Below are 17,755 nucleotides of genomic sequence, written 5' to 3'. Positions count from 1 at the left end.
AGAGGGAGGAGTATGAGAGATGCACTCGAGGATTTAAGATCTCGAGGCAGGGGAAGGGGCGAGGTGTCATCGCAGTGGAGAGAAGAGTATACAGGTGGCTCATCCGAAGACGGCGAGGGAGGGGTGTTGCACACCCACTCTCTTCATCTCAATAATCAATCCCCCCCAAAAAAAAGTTCAATTTAAGGTCAAAATGAGTCCCCTCCAAAAACGAATCTAGACCATTCATTTTGTGAATTTCAAGATCATAGCCTTTATAAACTCAAAATCATTTTTTTCTTTTTTAACATTGTTCATCTAATGATAATAAAGCCATCCAAAAAAATTGGAAATGAAAAATCCTTTTAAAGCCTAGATCTAAGCATCTCACCAAAACGAACGGCCATTGTTAATTGGGCTAAAAAAATATTTTCTAGGTTGTGTTTTCAAGTTTTTCTTTTTTTGTGATTGCATTAGAATGAAAAGATTGTATATTTCAAAATTTGGATCAAACAAATGGCCATAAGATGGTTTTTTAAGGTTTGTGCATCATATTACTATACAACGGTGGCATGAAATTATTGCTCATATATATATATATATATATATATATATGTATATATATATGGGTCTGGTTTATATAAGGCTGTGGGCCTAAACAATCAAATTAAGGTGCACCTTCAAATAGTGCCAGACATGTTGTTTTAGTATCAGAAATCTGTGATGGACTGAAAATCTATTTACATCTCTAACTATAAAATTTAAATATTAAAAAATAGTGTAATTCAAACTGATCTATGACCACTTGAAAATCTTGAAAATTGATGGTCTAGATAATGCATTACAAGATGGCCGTATTCCCAAGACTTGAAATCTGTTTTTTCTCTCGTCTAATTCATCTTGAGTTCGACATGATCGCATTGAGGCTTTTTCAGCATTGAAACAACCTCTTTTAGTGATTTTTTGATGTGTGCCTTAATTTGATTGTTTAGAGTCTCAGCCATATATAAATGTTTTCAATATACATATATATATAAATAGAGATATGCTCCTATAGGACCCTCTCCTACCCATGTGTGTAGGACCCCAAAGGATCACCATTAAATTTGGCACGGATCTATAGAAAAGTGAAGTCCCACACCTATGTGATAACTTTTCTAGAGATCTGTGCCAACTTTAATGGTGATCCTTTGGGGTCCTACACACATGGGGGGGGGAGGGTCATATAGGATCATTACTCATATAAATATATCAAGAAAGTTTCTATTCTCCAAACATATATAAATATGTATGCATATGCATATCAGCACATACATGTTTGTATCTATGCATATATGTGTATGATTCTTCCAAATTTATGTATACATGTTTGCCAAACTCATTTATACCCATGTGGCATGCTGCCTTCTATTTTGGGAAATGAATAGTTCCTTGGTGTTACCAAACTGTCTTTTTCTTTTTTATATTTCTGAGAGCCCTATGTATCAATATAGAAAATATCCATTAACCATCTATGTTCCACCTGGGCTTTATTTGGATGATTGTGTGTGTGTTTTTTTTTTTTTAAATTCGTATGATATGCATGTATAAAATATGCAGAATTCCCATGAGGCTTGAGTTTGAGGCATCCCAGAAATAGGCTCCTTGTACAAAACGAATGAAAACAAAAAACAAGAACAAACCAAAAGAGGTTTGGCCACCCATACATCAAGCGCTTGAAACCAAAAGAGAAAAAAAATCATGTGTGGAGTAGCCCACAGACCAGGTGCTCAGCACACACTGGATGTCAACCTACAAGCCAGGTGCTCACCCAAGTATCAAAAGACTGGTCTGCAACCACTAGGTAACAGTGGGAAGAGGGAAGGATGAAGAAAGGAACAAAGGAAAGAAAAAGCAGGAAGTAAAGATGGATATGGGGGGAAAGAAGCAGTGATAGAGAGGAGGGAAAGAGGTTGGAAAAAGAGAGGGTGAGAAATGAAATTTGAGAGAGGAGAGGTAGAGAGGAAGAAGTAGAGCAAGAAGTGGACAGGGAGTGATAGAGAAAGAAAATATTGGAAAATGTTTAGGAGATAGCGAAGGATAGAAGAAGGGGTTGGTGTTGGGAGGGAGAGATAGAAATTGTTGACGGGCAGAGAGAGAGAGAGAGAGAGAGAGAGAGAGAGAGAGAAGCAAAACATACAAAAAGACATAGGTCAACACACTAAATACTAAGGCTTCATTGAAGTGGCGGGACAATACTAGCCCCAATGCCATCGTTAACTAGGGCACCTGTCACCGTATAAGTCTCCCTCCAGATATGGCAAAAGCTGACTTGTAGAGACTTGCAAGTGTAGAAAATCCTGTTAAAGGTATGAGAGGGCTGCCAAGGGTATATGGACGTCTTTTGAGCCCATGAAATAACATCCTTGGAGTCTTCTTCCATAATAAGGTTCGAGTCCCAAGAAGGGTCAAACCTTGAGAGACCTTCCAAAAGTGCTTGAGCCTCGGCCTATGTAGATTCACCATGCACGAAGGGCCACTAAAAGACAATAACATGTTAGCTTCTGACTCTCTGAAGATACTCCCAAAGCCACAGGGGCCAGGTTTACCCAATGAGCAAACATCAAAGTTGAGTTTGATGTTGTCTCGGCTCAGAAGAGACCACAAGGACGATCAAGACTGCCCGGTCAGTCTGTAGTTGAGAATTGAGAATGTCCTTCTAGTTGGTTATAAAATCAGACCTAGGGAAGTGCTTGAGAAGCTTATGGTTGGATGCCCAAAAAATAGTTGTGCTGTGGATTTGGTCCAAGAATAAGAAACAGGTGTGTGTACCTTGGAAGGTCCCAGATTTTCTCTTATTTCCAAATGTTCCATAGAGTGAAAGAACCATGCTTGGTGTATGGAGGACTGAAAAAATGTGAAGAAGGGTGTTCTTAGAATTGGGAGTAACCCACTTCCAGTTGAAGTCCTTAAGATAGAAGCCCAAATAGTTTCTGTGAATGGGCAGTGCAAAAAAAGATGACTGTGGGATTCCTTAACCTCCAAACAAAGGAAACAACAGTTTGTGAGAAGGTAATTTCTCTTTTGGAGTTGATCAATGGTAAAGTTTTGGTTTGAATAGTAAGGCATAAAAAAAAAAGCCTGGATTCTTGGAGGCATGGGAGTAATCCAAACAAAGTTGAGGGTGGAACTATTGGCAGAGTTGGTTGTGAGGGCTTTATAGAAGGAGCTAACAGTGAAGGTTCCTGAAGGGAAGAGATCCAAATGACCTTGTCAGGTGCGGAGATATCAGTGTAAAAATAAAAAAGGAGATTGTTGGGAACTAACAAAGCAGTGGTTTCGGTATCTTTGGGGGGCTTTCGAAAGGTTGGGTTCCACAAAAGAGGTCGGTACGAGGGTTTGGAGACTTGGGCGACCTAGGCTTCAGGCAAGTTGGAGATGGAAAAAAGCCAAGGCCACTTGTCGTTAAGGGGACAGCCCCCAATCCAGGGTCAGACCAAAAGAAGACTTTTATTGCCGCAGTTAACCTTGAACCTAGGATATAAGAAGGAAAGAATTGGAGCGAGGGACATATACTTCTATAGAAGCCCGAGGACCTAGAAGTGACTCTCCTCTTGGGGAAACTAGGAGAGAGAACAGGTAACATATTTCATAACAACATTTCTCCATAGAGAGCCTGGATTGGTAGCATAGCGCCACCACCACCCCCTCAGAAGGGCGAGATTCATGTGTCTGACTCTAGGTTTCATATACCAGTCCACCTTGGTGTTTCGAGGTACATACCTGGTCCCATACCACATGATGGATCTTCTTATGATGCTTGTTTCATAATCCTTTCCGAAGAATCGACAACACTATTGGGCATAAAGAAGAGGGACATCTAGTAAATGGGTAAATTGGAGAGGGTTGCCTTAATAAGCGCAATGTGACCGCGAGGGGATGTGTCTTCAAGGTCTCATGTACCTCACAAGAAAGTTTGTGTCCTCCAACCGTATATGAATATGTGGTCATGTATATGCATATATGCTTCTTCCAAATTTACATATGCATATACATGTTTGTACATATGTTTCTTCCAAATTTATATATACGTGTCTATTAAACATATGTATACACAAGTAGCATGCTGCCTACTATATCGGGTAATGAGTAGTTCCCGGGGTTTTATTTTTCCATTGGTGCTTCTTACAATGCACTTGATTCATTCTTCAAGACTCTTATCTCTCTTCTCCCCCCCCCCCCCAAAAAAAAAAAAAAAAAAAAAAAACGCGCACATACACATACCTTGCTTATTTCTATGCGGCTTAATGACTAAAACTCGATCTGTAATGAAACTGGAAATGTGTCGGATTTTTGACACTGGATAAAATGTAGAATGTCTGTTTTGAATGTTAATTTCGCAAGTGAAGGCTCAGTTATTTTCCTGCATTTGTTTGTAGCACCATGAGATAGTCAAATGCATCGTTCGTTTTTTTGGCTGCTAGATACATGTGTTCTGTCTTGTTTATTTTCATTCTCATACTTCTCTTTTGGATTATCAGGACTCATTGTTTTTGTGCGATTAATGCTTAAACTAGTTTTCATGGTTTTTGAATTTCTAATTTGATGTGGTTTATTTGTGCACAGGTCAAGTTAGATGAGGATGAGAGCTCCAGTTTACGAGATCGACTTCTTCCCCTCATCATTGGATTGCTTAGAACTGTGAGTCACTGCCCTGCGAAGATTTTAAAGTTTTTCTGATGTCGGAAATCAATGTGAGAGAGATGGTTTCTACGGTTCATATGCTTACTCATTAATGTGCACATTCCTGAATATGTACCTAGGTTTCTTTCACAATAGTTTGTGTCTCTGTGATATATTACTCTATTTATGTAACTGATACACACATATATGTATGCATGTTTCTTTTCTCTCTGTATGTTTCATTTGATACTTGTTGACAAATTCTTTTTCTTTTTCCCTGTGAATTGAATTTTTAGATGTCATGGATTAAGCTGGACAGTGTTGGAGCTGTCAATTTATGTTATACTCATCTCGCAAAAGAATGTTAGTGCCTGAGATATCACAATTTGTAGGGATATCTTTTGCGGTGGTTTATCTACCATGGTTTGCAACCTACGGGCCAATACTTGATGGTTTGATTTTGCTGCATCTTAAAGTTAAACTTGTATTTGATTCTGACATGCATACCATTTATTCTTATCTTCTCAGAAATAACCATTTTCCTTGGATAAGCATTGAGAACCTAACACTTAATCGTGCTATCGACTTACAGATTCTATATGCATATTGTTTGTTTATTGGATTTCAAACTTCACTATTATAAGAACTGGACCCATTTCCATATTGCCTCAGCTTTGCCTCTTTTCTATAAGGGCTGAGTGATTTATTTCTTATTCCTCATGTTTTCTTGGTGTGATTGCTTTCTTGTGGCGTTCGAGGGTTTAATCTGGACTGGATGAAAGAAAAAAAGGGGAACCTTGGTGGGGGAGGAGTAATGGGAAGACAAAGGAAGAAACTATTCAGATGTTTGGATCTATAAAAGGGGAAGGAAAGGGAAGAAACTGAGTTATCCACTGTAAGTTATGATCAGAAAAAGCATGAACTGAATTTGGGTCTTGGAGTAGTGTTTAAGGTGTATGAAGCCTCAGCATGTGGCCTTGTCGTAGAAAATATCAGCTTGCTCACCAAAGGGAGAAACAAGAGACATGAAAAGCAGAGCAAGAAGCCTGTTGGGAGAGTCAAGAAATAAGTGTAATGTTTAGGGTTCTTTGTATGTTAAGATTACTTCGTGCTTTTTGGGATTTATCCCCTGCCTGCCATCATAGAAGGAGATATCTTCAGATATTTCAGTTTGTAGTGTTAATCATAATATCTGGGGTTTTGTTGCTGCACAGACATTGATTGGCTTGACTGGCTGTTTATAAATGATTGAGATATTGGTGCACAGTGTGAGTTATCTCTTTCTTTATGTTTTCTGCTTATAAGTTCTTTGTTTTTGTTTATTCCTCAGGCCAAACTTCCATCTGTACTGAGGGTTTACCGTGATACATTAATTTCCGACATGAAAACAGCCATTAAGACCACAGTTGCAGAGTTGCTTCCGCTTTTATATGGACGACCAGTGGAGTCTGATTTGTCTACTGGAGAGCGGCCTGCTGATTCAGATGGTATAATTGTGGATGATCATTATCATATGTTTACATTTTGCGTTGTGGTTCTTTTAGTTTTTTTTTCTCATTTTTTTGAGCGATCACTTTTTTTGATACCTTATTATCATGAACAGGTGGAGGTTTATCACTTGCAAGTAAATTGCGCAATCTATCTTCTGAGAGCTTTGTTCAACTTTTAGCTGCAATTTTCAAGATTGTACAGGTTAGGTACTAGATGCTTGTGCATTTGTTTGCTCAAACCTTTTATCTAGAAATAAGTATATGCAAATATACGCTTTTGTGTGTGTTCTCGAGTGCATGTACTTGCTACGCAGATGTTCCCTTGCTTTCAAAGTGCCTTACGTTCTGGAAACTGATTTCTGGAAACTGATGCTCTATTTTCACTCCGGCTCTGCAATTGAACTGTACTTCAAATTATCTCCTGTTGCTAACATGCTTATTGTACTAGTAGCATCTGAATTTTTGGAATAAACTCAGTTCAATATGAAGGAATTGAACATGCTAGGGTTCAGTTATTCTTCCGACTAAACACTGCAATATATGCCACTCTTAACTTTTATTCTGTGCACTTATTTTCTTTCCATGGTCTTGATTTTGGATCACCAGAAGGTTTTCTGGGGATTTTTTTGGTCATCCTTGATGTATTACCTTTGTCATCTCATTTCACAACAGTTGAATCCAAGGGTGCTTGCTGGCTTATGTTTTAAAATGTACCCAAGAAGTGTTGCAATAGACTGTTCATTCCTTTGGATCTTCATGTGCAGAACAAAAATTGATGTGCTCTTTCTTTTATTGATTATAGGCACATTTGGTGCGGGCGGCTGAAGTTAAGAAGGTTATTGAGTGGGTTATGGGAGGCCTTGATGGTAGCCCTGCTATGGATTCTGTTGCAGCTGTAGTTGCTCTTGGTGCTGCTGCAGCAGCTGCGGCAGAAGCTGCTCAAGAGAATGTTACTCAACTTAGTTCACCATCTTTGCTTCAAAAGAATGCCACCAAGGTTCAATTGCTTCTGGGAAAGGCAAATGACATTTCTAGTCCAGCAAATATATCAAAAAATTTCATGTGAGCCCCACAAACTCCTGAGACAGTTCATAACTATTGAAACTGAGCTGTTCATAACCCTAGTATCTATGATGAATGATTCCCATAACTTGTCATTAAATATAGTTCTGAATGGTTACCATAATTTGTCATTAAATGAAGTTCTTGCCAGGCATTGGAGGTTGCTTTATTTTGTCTTGTTTGTTTAGTTTATAGTATGGTCATATGTCTGAATACTGTCATCTGTATAATTGGGAGCTTTCATAGAGGTGGTGTTGGAGAAATTTGCTCATCTTTAGCCTTTTTGTGGACCACTTTATCTAGGCGATCATAAAAAGATGTAGAACATCTTTCTTAAATGTTTTTCACCCCTATGAAAGACATGAAAATTAATAAAAAAATTGGAAAACAAGTTAAGACCAAAATTTTAATGTCCTTGTTGAAGAACCAGCTCCGACAGATTTTTTTTCTTCTACATATGCATGACTTCTATACCCAGTAGGGATCAAGCTGTGAAGAGAATGAAGAAATAAGCTGCATCAAATGGAATAAAGCTGCACCAAATGGAATGGAAAATCGGATTGTAAGGGGGTGAAGAAATCAATTTTAAGGAGTCTAAGTTTTTCACATGGCATCACTTGAGTCCACTGGATGAAATTTATGAATTACTTGCATGTTTAGGAGTTTGAATGAAGAGCACTACTATTATGCTATAAATTACTTTTCTAATTGCCTCTCTTAGCTGGTACCTTGGAGCTTCATAAGCTCTTGGTTTTGATTGACGTCTTCTGAGTCATTTCTATGGGTTCTCTACTCTTGAGGTGTGGAGAAAGGACCTTTTGTTTGATACTTCGCGACACAAGGACTCTTCCCCTTTGAATTGCTAATGTCATAGAGGTTGGAAACCTCTGAGCATCTTCCTCTGATTACGGCTTAGTTATTTTATCATAATAGGAAGGATCTGGCGATGCAATCTGTGTGAACCGTGTGATTATACCAAGGCTTTTGATGAGCCCCCACTCAAAAGAAAAAATTCATAGTGATTTTTGTAAAAGCCATTTATTGTGTCAAGCCTTGATCCATGTTGTTCTTGATTCTAAAATAAGTTGTGGTTGCAATGGGTTTCTAGTGGATTTATTTGTGGAGTATGTGCTACATACCACCTGTACCTTATGATTTTTTATTTTGTAAGTCTTATGCTAATGCCAACTCAGATTCTTGTCCTTGAAATGCAGGTGGAAATACTCTGTTTGCATTAAGAAAATAAAGCAAAAATAAATGAAATGGTAAATCTAATTTTACAGTTTGTACTGCAAATTCCGTTGTTGCATCACTTGAGCACATTGGGTAACATTACAAGCTACTTGTGACAGAGCCAAGTCCAATTAAACCTGTCCCTTTACAAACGATGGGTATCGTATAAAAGCCTTATTTGTACTTAAGAATGATATACAAAAGAATCTATGCAACAATACCTTTACTTCTATAATGAGTACAAGGAATTGTAATAATTACTTTACAAGTTTTTTTTTTCCTAACAAAGAACTTTGCCACGCTTCTGTGAATCTGGGAGCTGAATGGGAAAATATGCTTCTGTGGGTGTGGCTTTTATTAGTGTGCAGTAGTGAACTCAATTCCTGTACTGAGTATTGCGCATAATTGTATTCTAAGCTTTAGAAATATTTTGGCACACTGTTTCTTTTTCTGAGACCATATATTGAAAAGCCTTTCCCCTCCCCACGCAACTTTCAATGGATAAGTTACGTTTCATCTAAATGCGAATCACATCCAACTCATTTCCTCCTGTTCTTGACTGGTTTACTTATTAGAAGATATTCAATCGATTTCTATGATGGTTCTGTAGACTTTTTTATTTTTTTGAAATGTATGATGGTTCTGTAGACTATATCTTTGTAAGCTGTTTATTGTTATGGTTTGCCAACTCATGTCTTTGTGGGCATCAGCTATAATTTCAACAGGTAAGTTTACTTAGTTGAGGGGCATTGTACAGTAATTTTTTTTTTTAATTTGAATTATAGACTTTACAGGTTATGGGCTTTTAACTGTCACTGGTGAAGGCAAGTGCCCAAAGGCTATGGAAACTATGTGCATGAATACTAATACTGTCAAAAATCATTTATAAGGGCGACTCTTTGAATGTTTTAAAATGAGGCAAACTGGAGAAGGCCGTGATCCTCTTCCTCTGCGAACATGATCTTCAAACCATCACCTAGGCTCTAGTGTTTTATCCAACTCTCTGCAAGTCATCACACCTTAAATAAATTATGTGAATTACATGAAGTAATGATCGTGCTGAAAAAAATTACTTGTAATAGCAATGATTCTTTGATTGCTTTTCTGTTACAACCAAGGAATCAAACGAGAGTCGACTGGATCCTCTCAACTCTTTGTGTCGGTTCTATTGTTCATCCAACTCTCCACAAGTCGTCGTAACTTATAGGATACAATTGACTTATTGCTGCCTATGGGATACACAACTTAGGAATCCGATTAATCCTCCCAACTCGACAATTTCATCATCTCTAAGGTCCCTTGTAATTTTGTTGGGAGTTGGAAGTTACATACTATTACATTCTAAAATAATGTAAAGGGGTATTCTGGTCTAATATTAACAAGAGGACATGAATAATTATGGTGTTTTATTGTTGTTTCCATTGCTTCCATAGATTTTGTTTGTCATGCCCAAAATCCCATCATCCCTTCCTGAGATTCTTGCCTTTGATTTTTTTTTTTTCGTTTGTTTTTCTTCTTCTTTCTTCTTTTTTTTTTTGTTTTTTGAGCGTTTATTCTTTCTTCTTTCTCCTTCTTTCTTTTTTTCTTGCTGCTTCTATGAAAATTTCCAGTTCTAAAATTGTGACATTCAATGCTTGAGCACTTTATTGCGTGTCTTAGAATAGGATGCATATAACTGTCTCTCTCTTCGGCTTTGACCAATATTTTTTCACCTCGTGTTTGATTTACATTATTTCTTTTCTTTTTTTGTTTGTATTGGGATAAATGGTTAACATTATTTCTATTGGTTACTTTGTTTTTGTATTGTTGGCTTCATAAAGTGAAGGAGTTAAACACCCTTAGTTTTTAAATGGTTGTTTGCAGTGCTGATGTTCTTCGGGAGAATGCTGAAGCAGTTTTTGCGGCTTGTGATGCTGCACATGGAAGATGGGCTAAGTTACTGGGTGTGCGTGCACTCCTACATCCTAAGTTACGGCTGCAAGATTTTCTTAGTGTTTATAATATCACTCAGGATTTTATCTCAGCAACAGAGAAGGTACTGTTTATTACTAGGAGAAGTGTGTGTGGACCTTTTATGATTTGTTTTCCTTTGTTGTGATGTAGCGATCAATTGTTCTTATGGCAGATTGGTGGAAGGTTGGGCTACAGCATTCGGGGTACTCTGCAGTCACAGTCCAAAGCTTTTGTTGATTTTCAGCATATCTCTCGAGTAAATTTTGTTTCTTAATATTAGTTCCCCATTCGTATTGTCTTCATAAATTGTTCTGGTATTCGTCAGCTTGATAATCATAATTCTTGGCTTTTCTGGTTTTTACTACATGGCTTTTTCCTTGCATTTCTTTTAGCTTCTGCTATTTTTTACGTGTCGTTTTCTTATGCAAGGTTTGGGATGGTTTGACCTTTCTAACATTGATTACAACTTTTTGTAGATCACAAAGATTACAGCAGTTCTTGATCAAGAAACTTGGGTTGCAATAGATATCCCTGATGAATTTCAAGCCATTGTTGACTTGTTTATTTGTTCTGAGGCTGTGATTGCTGAGGGTGAGGAGGGGTCCCTTCAATTGAATCCTGCACAGCAAACAAACACAATTGACGGGTCACGTGATGATTCTGCAAAAGCAGCTTATTCTCAATCACTTTCAAGGCAGAATTCAGTTGAGTCCTCTGTAGAGCATGTCAGACACGCTAATACCTCATCCCAGTCCGGGGGAAGTCAAGAAAATACAGTCGAATCTTCGCCACGGCCCATAACTGAAAATGACCATCACAGTTCCAAGGGACATGACAAATCTCCTTCACAAAAGCTTTTCCATAAAGGTGTTGGTTATCATATGGTAAACTGGTTAGTCATCTACATCTCGATGCTTCCTTGTTAGGTGCTTCAACAAGCTTAGTTTGAAAATGGAAGCCATGAAATATCCATGACTAGGCATTAGCTATTAATTTTTATGAACTGGATATTGATGATTCCATAGGGCACATTTGATAACTAGAACTTCTAGCTGCAGAAGTTTGAAGTTCTAATTTATTGTGGCACTTCCTTGTTAATTAGAACGTGTTATGGGAAATTGCTTTAGGAAGTTCTGGGTTTTCAATTAATGAGAACCTGCGGTTTCCAATCCTTCCCATGGATGCTCTCTTATCCCATTTTCTAGGAAGTTCATCTGTCGCGTTGTTTCGCTTTCCATGTCCTTTTTCTCTCTGTTAACTCCTCTCTAAATGTGCCCCTTCTTTCTTTAATGTCGCCCTTTTTCTCTCTAACTCCTCTCTCTCTAACAAGATCTTTCTCTCTCTAATTTCTGTCTAGATATGCCCTTTCTATCTCCAATTCCTCTCTTTAACCATGCCCTAACTCTCTCTAACCATGAGCTTTCTTGGTCTCGAAATATTTTCTTTCTCTAACCATGCCCATTTCCTCTCCAACTCTTTTCTCTCTCAAGCCCTTTCTCTCTCTAAATATTCTCTCTAACAATATCCTTACTCTAACTCCGATCTCTATCTAACTGTCATATCTTCCTCTCGCACTAATCGTGCCCTTTCTCTAACTCCATTCTCTTTCTTAATGTGCTGTGCCCTTTCTCCAATTCCTTTCTCCCTAAGTTTGTCCTCTCTCTCAAATGGTGTTCTTTCTGTTTCTAACTCCTTTGTCTATCTAAATGCATCATTTTTCTATAAAACTCTTTTCTCTCTCTCTCTCTCTATGTCTTCTCCCCCTAACCATGTTTTCTCTCTCTCTCTCTCTCTCTCTCTCTCTCTTCTATTTCTTTCTCTTTGTGAAGTAGTCATGAAGCCTAGTCTTTATGAAGCTTTGGTAAGTTGCTATGAAGCCTAATCTCTTATTCGATAACTTCCAGACAGGTTATCGAACAAGTATTTCAGAAATCTTGATTTAACAGTTTCGGCTTCTAGGGAACTAGAAATTTCAGGTTCCTTGGAATCCGCAGCTTTTCAGGTACTGAACGTGCCCCTACATTCCCACATTCATGACGGATTTGTGTCTTGTCAGACTTTGCTACTGAATACTATTCTCCCTCTACTTATAAAGGATCAATTTGTGCCTGCCGTATGTTTCTAAATTGTCAGTGTCGTCGAATTTCTTAAGTTTGACTTCTATTTACAGGCTAGTATGTTGAAATTCATAATAGTAACTCAAATCAGTGTTTTAAAAGTCGTCCTACTTTGGCGCCTAGGTGATGTCTTGAGACTGGCCAGGGTCATAGATGCCTCGTCTAGGGCTAGGGGCACTTGGGGGGTGGGGGCCTCTAGATGCCCTCCTAGGTGGCCACGTTGCCACGTACCTGGGCACCTAGCAGCTCAGTCAGGGTGGGTGGCTGGTGCCTTGGCCCGCCTTGGCCTCGGCATTTTGTTTGTTGTTGTTTTTGACTCCAAACACGTTATGAAGCATTTGGAGGGTGTCTCTTTTTCTCTCTTACGAGCACTTGGATGGCATCTCTCTCTCTCTCTCTCTGTCTCTATCTCTCCGATGTAAAGTTCCTTGTGCCCCATCTACTATCTTTCTAATCCATATCCAATGCACTTCATCAAAATGCTTGGTGGGTAGCTCCCATTTCCCTTCATCAAACACTTATGGGGCATCGTTCTCTCTCACATATAAATTCGGCATGTACCATCTCTCTCTCTCTCTCTCTATCTCTCTCTCTCTCTCTCTCTCTCTCTCTCCCCACACAGACATACACACATGTGGACACACCCCCTCCCCTTTTCCCCCTGTTGTCCTTGGGGCATCTTAATCATGGGGTGCTTGTCTAGCAGGCAATGCACTGCCTAGGCTTCCACATTCTTAAACATTGATTCAAATATTTGCTGCTATTTTATGGAGTATCTATTCTTTGAAACTTTATCTGTAAAATGGAAAGCCTTGTTGGATTTTTTTATTATGCTAGTCTGAATGCCTAATCTGTTTTTGGTATTCTTCCTGGGTATTATGTATTATCTCTAATTCGTTGCCTCAGAAAAGCCTTCATTTTCTCTGGTGCAGTGGTTTAATTTTGCTAAAGATGCTCTCAGAATACACTGATATCAGTAATAACTTGCCAGCATCATCATCTGAAGTTGTTCAGCGTGTTGTGGAGATTTTAAAACTTTTTAATTCACGGACTTGTCAACTTGTTCTTGGTGCTCGTGCTATACAGGTAAAAATTGGTTGGATGATTGTAGTATATCCTTCCATATTGAATATACACTCTCATTTGATATGGTGTTCTTAACATATACCTTGGCAAATGATGGAAATTGTTTTGAGCAAAACGTTTTTTTCGATATATTAGCAAGGTAAGGTGTAAGATAGGAAATCCCTTGGGGGTAGAGGTGGATAGACTGGAGCACACATTGAGAACAATCTACCCATAGTTACTAGATCTACATGCATATGTATTCTTATGTCTTATGGTTAATTATAATGGGCCATTGTAGCTTCTAAGCAATTCATTATAAGCAATGAATGTAAAATGCCCCTTGTACAACAATAACTATGCTGTCCATACATTTACAGTTTGTACCATCCCTAATCACACTTCAATTGGTATGAACACTGGGAAGGGAGAGTTTAATAACCATTGATGATATACTGCCATGGATTAACACTCAATAGAAGACAGATAGTCATGGGGTTACTGAAGAAGTCTGCTGTATTGTCACAATGAAATGCAAACACCAGTTATAATTGATTTTAAGTTAGGAAATGATCTAATATTACTTTTGTGCAATAAAATGACAGGGAGAAATGAATGGAGTACGCATGATTGATCTAATATTTTTTTTGGCAAGAGTATGTTGCTTCTTACATCTATTAGAAATCAATGATGTTCTGAGAATATATATTGTGTGCATCAATTTTGAAATGTTGCACGCAGTGTTTAAAAAATTGGTGAGCCGATCCAGAATTGGGCGATCCGGATCGAGAATCGCCCAGACCGTCCCGGATCCACTAATAAAACGAAATCTGGCAACTCTACGCATCTAAATCGGCGGGATGATGTCATAATTCGGATTTCTCAACAGTAAATCGTTGCGATGACTTCATTAATCGGACACCTCACCGATTCCCATCTGAAGTCGAAGATGGGACACGTTATCCACCCACCCCCTTTTGCAACACATCACCACCTCACTGATTCCCATCTACAATTGGACACGTCATCCACCCACCCTTTTGTAACATGTCATCACATTCTTTTATTGCAAAAGTTAAATTAGGCTGGCCCCTCAACTCCACACACGCCATGTGTCCTGTTCTACAATGAGCAATTACGTTTATGGCTCCAAAACTTTTATAGAACACTAGTGTCCTCAGAATTTTCGAAGGAACCATGAGTCCCGTGCAAAGTCTTGGCATATGCCATTTATCACAAAAAGACTTGGTATAAAACAAATAATGGATTTGTTTTGAGTGGCCACCCAAAATGTATATGCTAGAAATTGTTTAACAAATATTTCTTAAAAAATGTCCTAGCAATTTTAAATATTTTTAAAATTAATTATGTTTATTATAAACACAATACTAGCAATTCAAAATGTATATGCAAGAGCCATTTTTTGAATCAAGCTTGTTATAATATTATAATTAATAATTATATTAATTACATTGATAATAAATCTTATATATAATTTATTAATATATTTATATTATTAATTATATAATGTATTATTTTTGATATAGTTGTAAATATGATTTTTTAAATTAGATGATATTATAAGAGAAAATTCAAATTTATTCTTATTTGTATAGTAACATGACTATAAAATATAAACCAATAATTTCAATTTCAGTTAGTTAGTGATAATTTTTGACTAGTAAAGAGAATTAATTAATGTTTGATGTGATACTAATTTCACTTTATGTGAAAAATTAATTTTTTTAATCTCATAATATGGAAGTGTTTTCTAATATTTTTAAATTAGTTTGATGCAATATTATAATACTATATCATAAGTAATAATTATACAGACATCTTGAACAGGCAAACAACGTCTCAGTATTGACCTATTTTTACAAAGTAATGAAAATACCTAATGCATCACTCCTAATTTCTTTTAGAAACTAAAAGAACATTATTTTTAGAGATCTATAGTGATTTTTTGAAAAATGTTTGGGACAAAAATTGCTGATTTGGCCGATTCTCCGAACCGATCCACCGATCCGATGCGGGTATGGGTGTGATCGATTCGGGTCACCGATCTGCTTTTTTAAACACTGGTTGCACGTATTTAGATTGCTAACCCATTTAAAACTAGAATAGGGTATAAGATTGAAGTGATGAAGATATAAAGTAGGGAGAGTTTGCTAACTAAGTATTATTGGAAATAATGAGCACAACTTTAGTGAATGAAACATGTGAGGAGTTGTTGTGAAGTATTACAACCCTTCTCAACAACTTTTCTAATGATTTGGTTGTCAATATGATTGTGCTTTCTCTGTATATAAAAGATCTGATTCAAAGCCACCGGAATAATACTCGTCTTGTTTCGGTGGAAAGGAGTTGGAGTAGATAGATTCACACTTGGGTTGCATTGGACGGTTTGAAGCTGAAACGGGCCTTTGTAAAGTATAGAGTACAGGCATTGCTCTATATTTAGAAATCCGATATCTGTTTGACTCTTGGGTTCCTTACATGAATTACCGAGTCAAAGTTTAGAGTAGGTCAGAGATGGGTTTTAGTGGACTTTGATAAATTGCCCAAAAGCTCTGTGATTAGGTTTTACTGTGACATGTTCCTCATTTATTTGGATCTCACTCCCGTGGGATTTCCTCATAATATAATTTTATGGACTCCATTGATAGTGCTGAAATTTTGTATTTAAATATGCAATAACATAGAAATTTGGCCAAGAAACCATGCAACCATCTTAGATTTGGTTCAATTCTGGATAAGGATGAAGTTTGTTAGGCTCTGAAACCATTATAGTAATTTGGATTTTTTGACTAGATTGGTCTGGGTTTTATTGGAATTCCCTGTTGTATTGCAATAATGAAATACGGTCATGCTGCATAACCTATATGATTTCACATGGTGGAAGAAGAGAAATAGAGAGGGAAAAAGGACGCAAAACACAGCCTTCCAATTATATCACCTTTGAGATTAAGTTAAAACTACATGGAAACCTTTGAAAATTGACACCTAAAAGGCAACTGTTGAAATCTGTGATGAGTGAGTCTCACTTCATCATTTAATAGCCTTCTTATTGGATCTTGAGGCGAGTCCTAGGCTCTGATAACTATGTTAATTTATCAATTGGAGAGAGAAAACTGATTGCACTTTGCAATGAGATGATCCAGTGTGGCTTATATGCAACTCTATAACGAGGAGACTAAAATATTTGACGAAAGAGTTCCTTTCTCTATATGATGATAACTGTATTCATTAATGCACATTATTAGAAATTGAGGTCACTGGTGGTATTGATTTGGTGATTTCTATATGTTATAGCTACAGCTACCCTTTATCTTATAACTACAGCTAAGTTAATCATTCAGTTACGTACTTCAGTTATGTACTTCTGGATTATCCATTTAAATTTTGTTTTTTCTCATAAATATAAATCAATGGATCGAGATAATATTTTTGTATCTGTTAAATGGTGGACTCAAATCATTTTGTTGATATGCTCATAGAAGCATCCATAATCTAAAGGTTAACTATCAGGATCTTTCATTGTACTTGTTCCGATATGAAATCTAATTTATTTATATTGACTTTGATGTTATCTGTTAATAATCTTGGTTCTAATCACACCATAGAAGCTGGTTGTGTTATATGATTAGCATGCAGTTTTGGCTTGGAATTGTCTTTCTTTATTTTTCGTTGGAAATTTTTTATTTTACTTTTGGAATTCACCATTTGAGTCTTGGTCTCTATTTCTTTTCTTATATGTTGCATGTAGGTAACTGGTTTGAAATCAATAACGGCTAAGCACTTAGCTTTGGCAAGCCAGGTGGTTAGCTTCTTCTACGCTATAATACCAGGTATGTCACCTACCTTTACAAGAAGACTAAGTCTTTTAGGGCTCCTAATTTCGTATGACAGATGTATATTGTTGTGTACCTTATGTACAAAAGTCTCAATTTTGTCACATATATCTTGATGTTTATGAATTCATAATTATTGCGTGAAATTGATCGTGTTTCAGATAATTACATGTGATGTACATGTTGGGCAATCATATAATCAGTCTTTTGCATGGAAAACAAAGCTATGTTTGTGCGATATTTGTTGTTTTTGTTGTATTTATTCCTGAGGATTGTTGTTTGCTGAAGTGATGAATTTTCATGAAAGAGTGCAAAAGCTTTTCAACATATTTCAGACATC

General features: G+C 37.2%; 1 protein-coding gene across 4 annotated transcripts in view; it reads left to right on the top strand.

Moving 5' to 3' along the window:
* VPS54 overlaps positions 1-17,755 on the top strand; it is a 67,026-nt gene that overhangs the window by 27,245 nt on the left and 22,026 nt on the right. For all 4 annotated transcript variants that reach the window (XM_088871097.1, XM_088871099.1, XM_088871098.1 and 1 more), the window contains exons 6-14: positions 4,585-4,659; positions 5,972-6,128; positions 6,245-6,333; positions 6,934-7,193; positions 10,290-10,461; positions 10,552-10,635; positions 10,856-11,271; positions 13,429-13,582; positions 17,331-17,412. In XM_088871097.1, the coding sequence (XP_088727223.1) occupies positions 4,585-4,659; positions 5,972-6,128; positions 6,245-6,333; positions 6,934-7,193; positions 10,290-10,461; positions 10,552-10,635; positions 10,856-11,271; positions 13,429-13,582; positions 17,331-17,412 (1,489 nt within the window). The remainder of the gene's footprint in view (positions 1-4,584; positions 4,660-5,971; positions 6,129-6,244; positions 6,334-6,933; positions 7,194-10,289; positions 10,462-10,551; positions 10,636-10,855; positions 11,272-13,428; positions 13,583-17,330; positions 17,413-17,755) is intronic.

This window comes from Amborella trichopoda, chromosome 7, assembly GCF_054954075.1.
Source record: "Amborella trichopoda isolate Santa Cruz 75 chromosome 7, AtrichopodaSantaCruz75HAP2 v2.0, whole genome shotgun sequence".
NCBI lineage: Eukaryota > Viridiplantae > Streptophyta > Magnoliopsida > Amborellales > Amborellaceae > Amborella > Amborella trichopoda.
The sequence above is the reverse complement of the archived record's forward strand: the minus strand, read 5'-3'. Positions and strand labels throughout refer to the sequence as shown.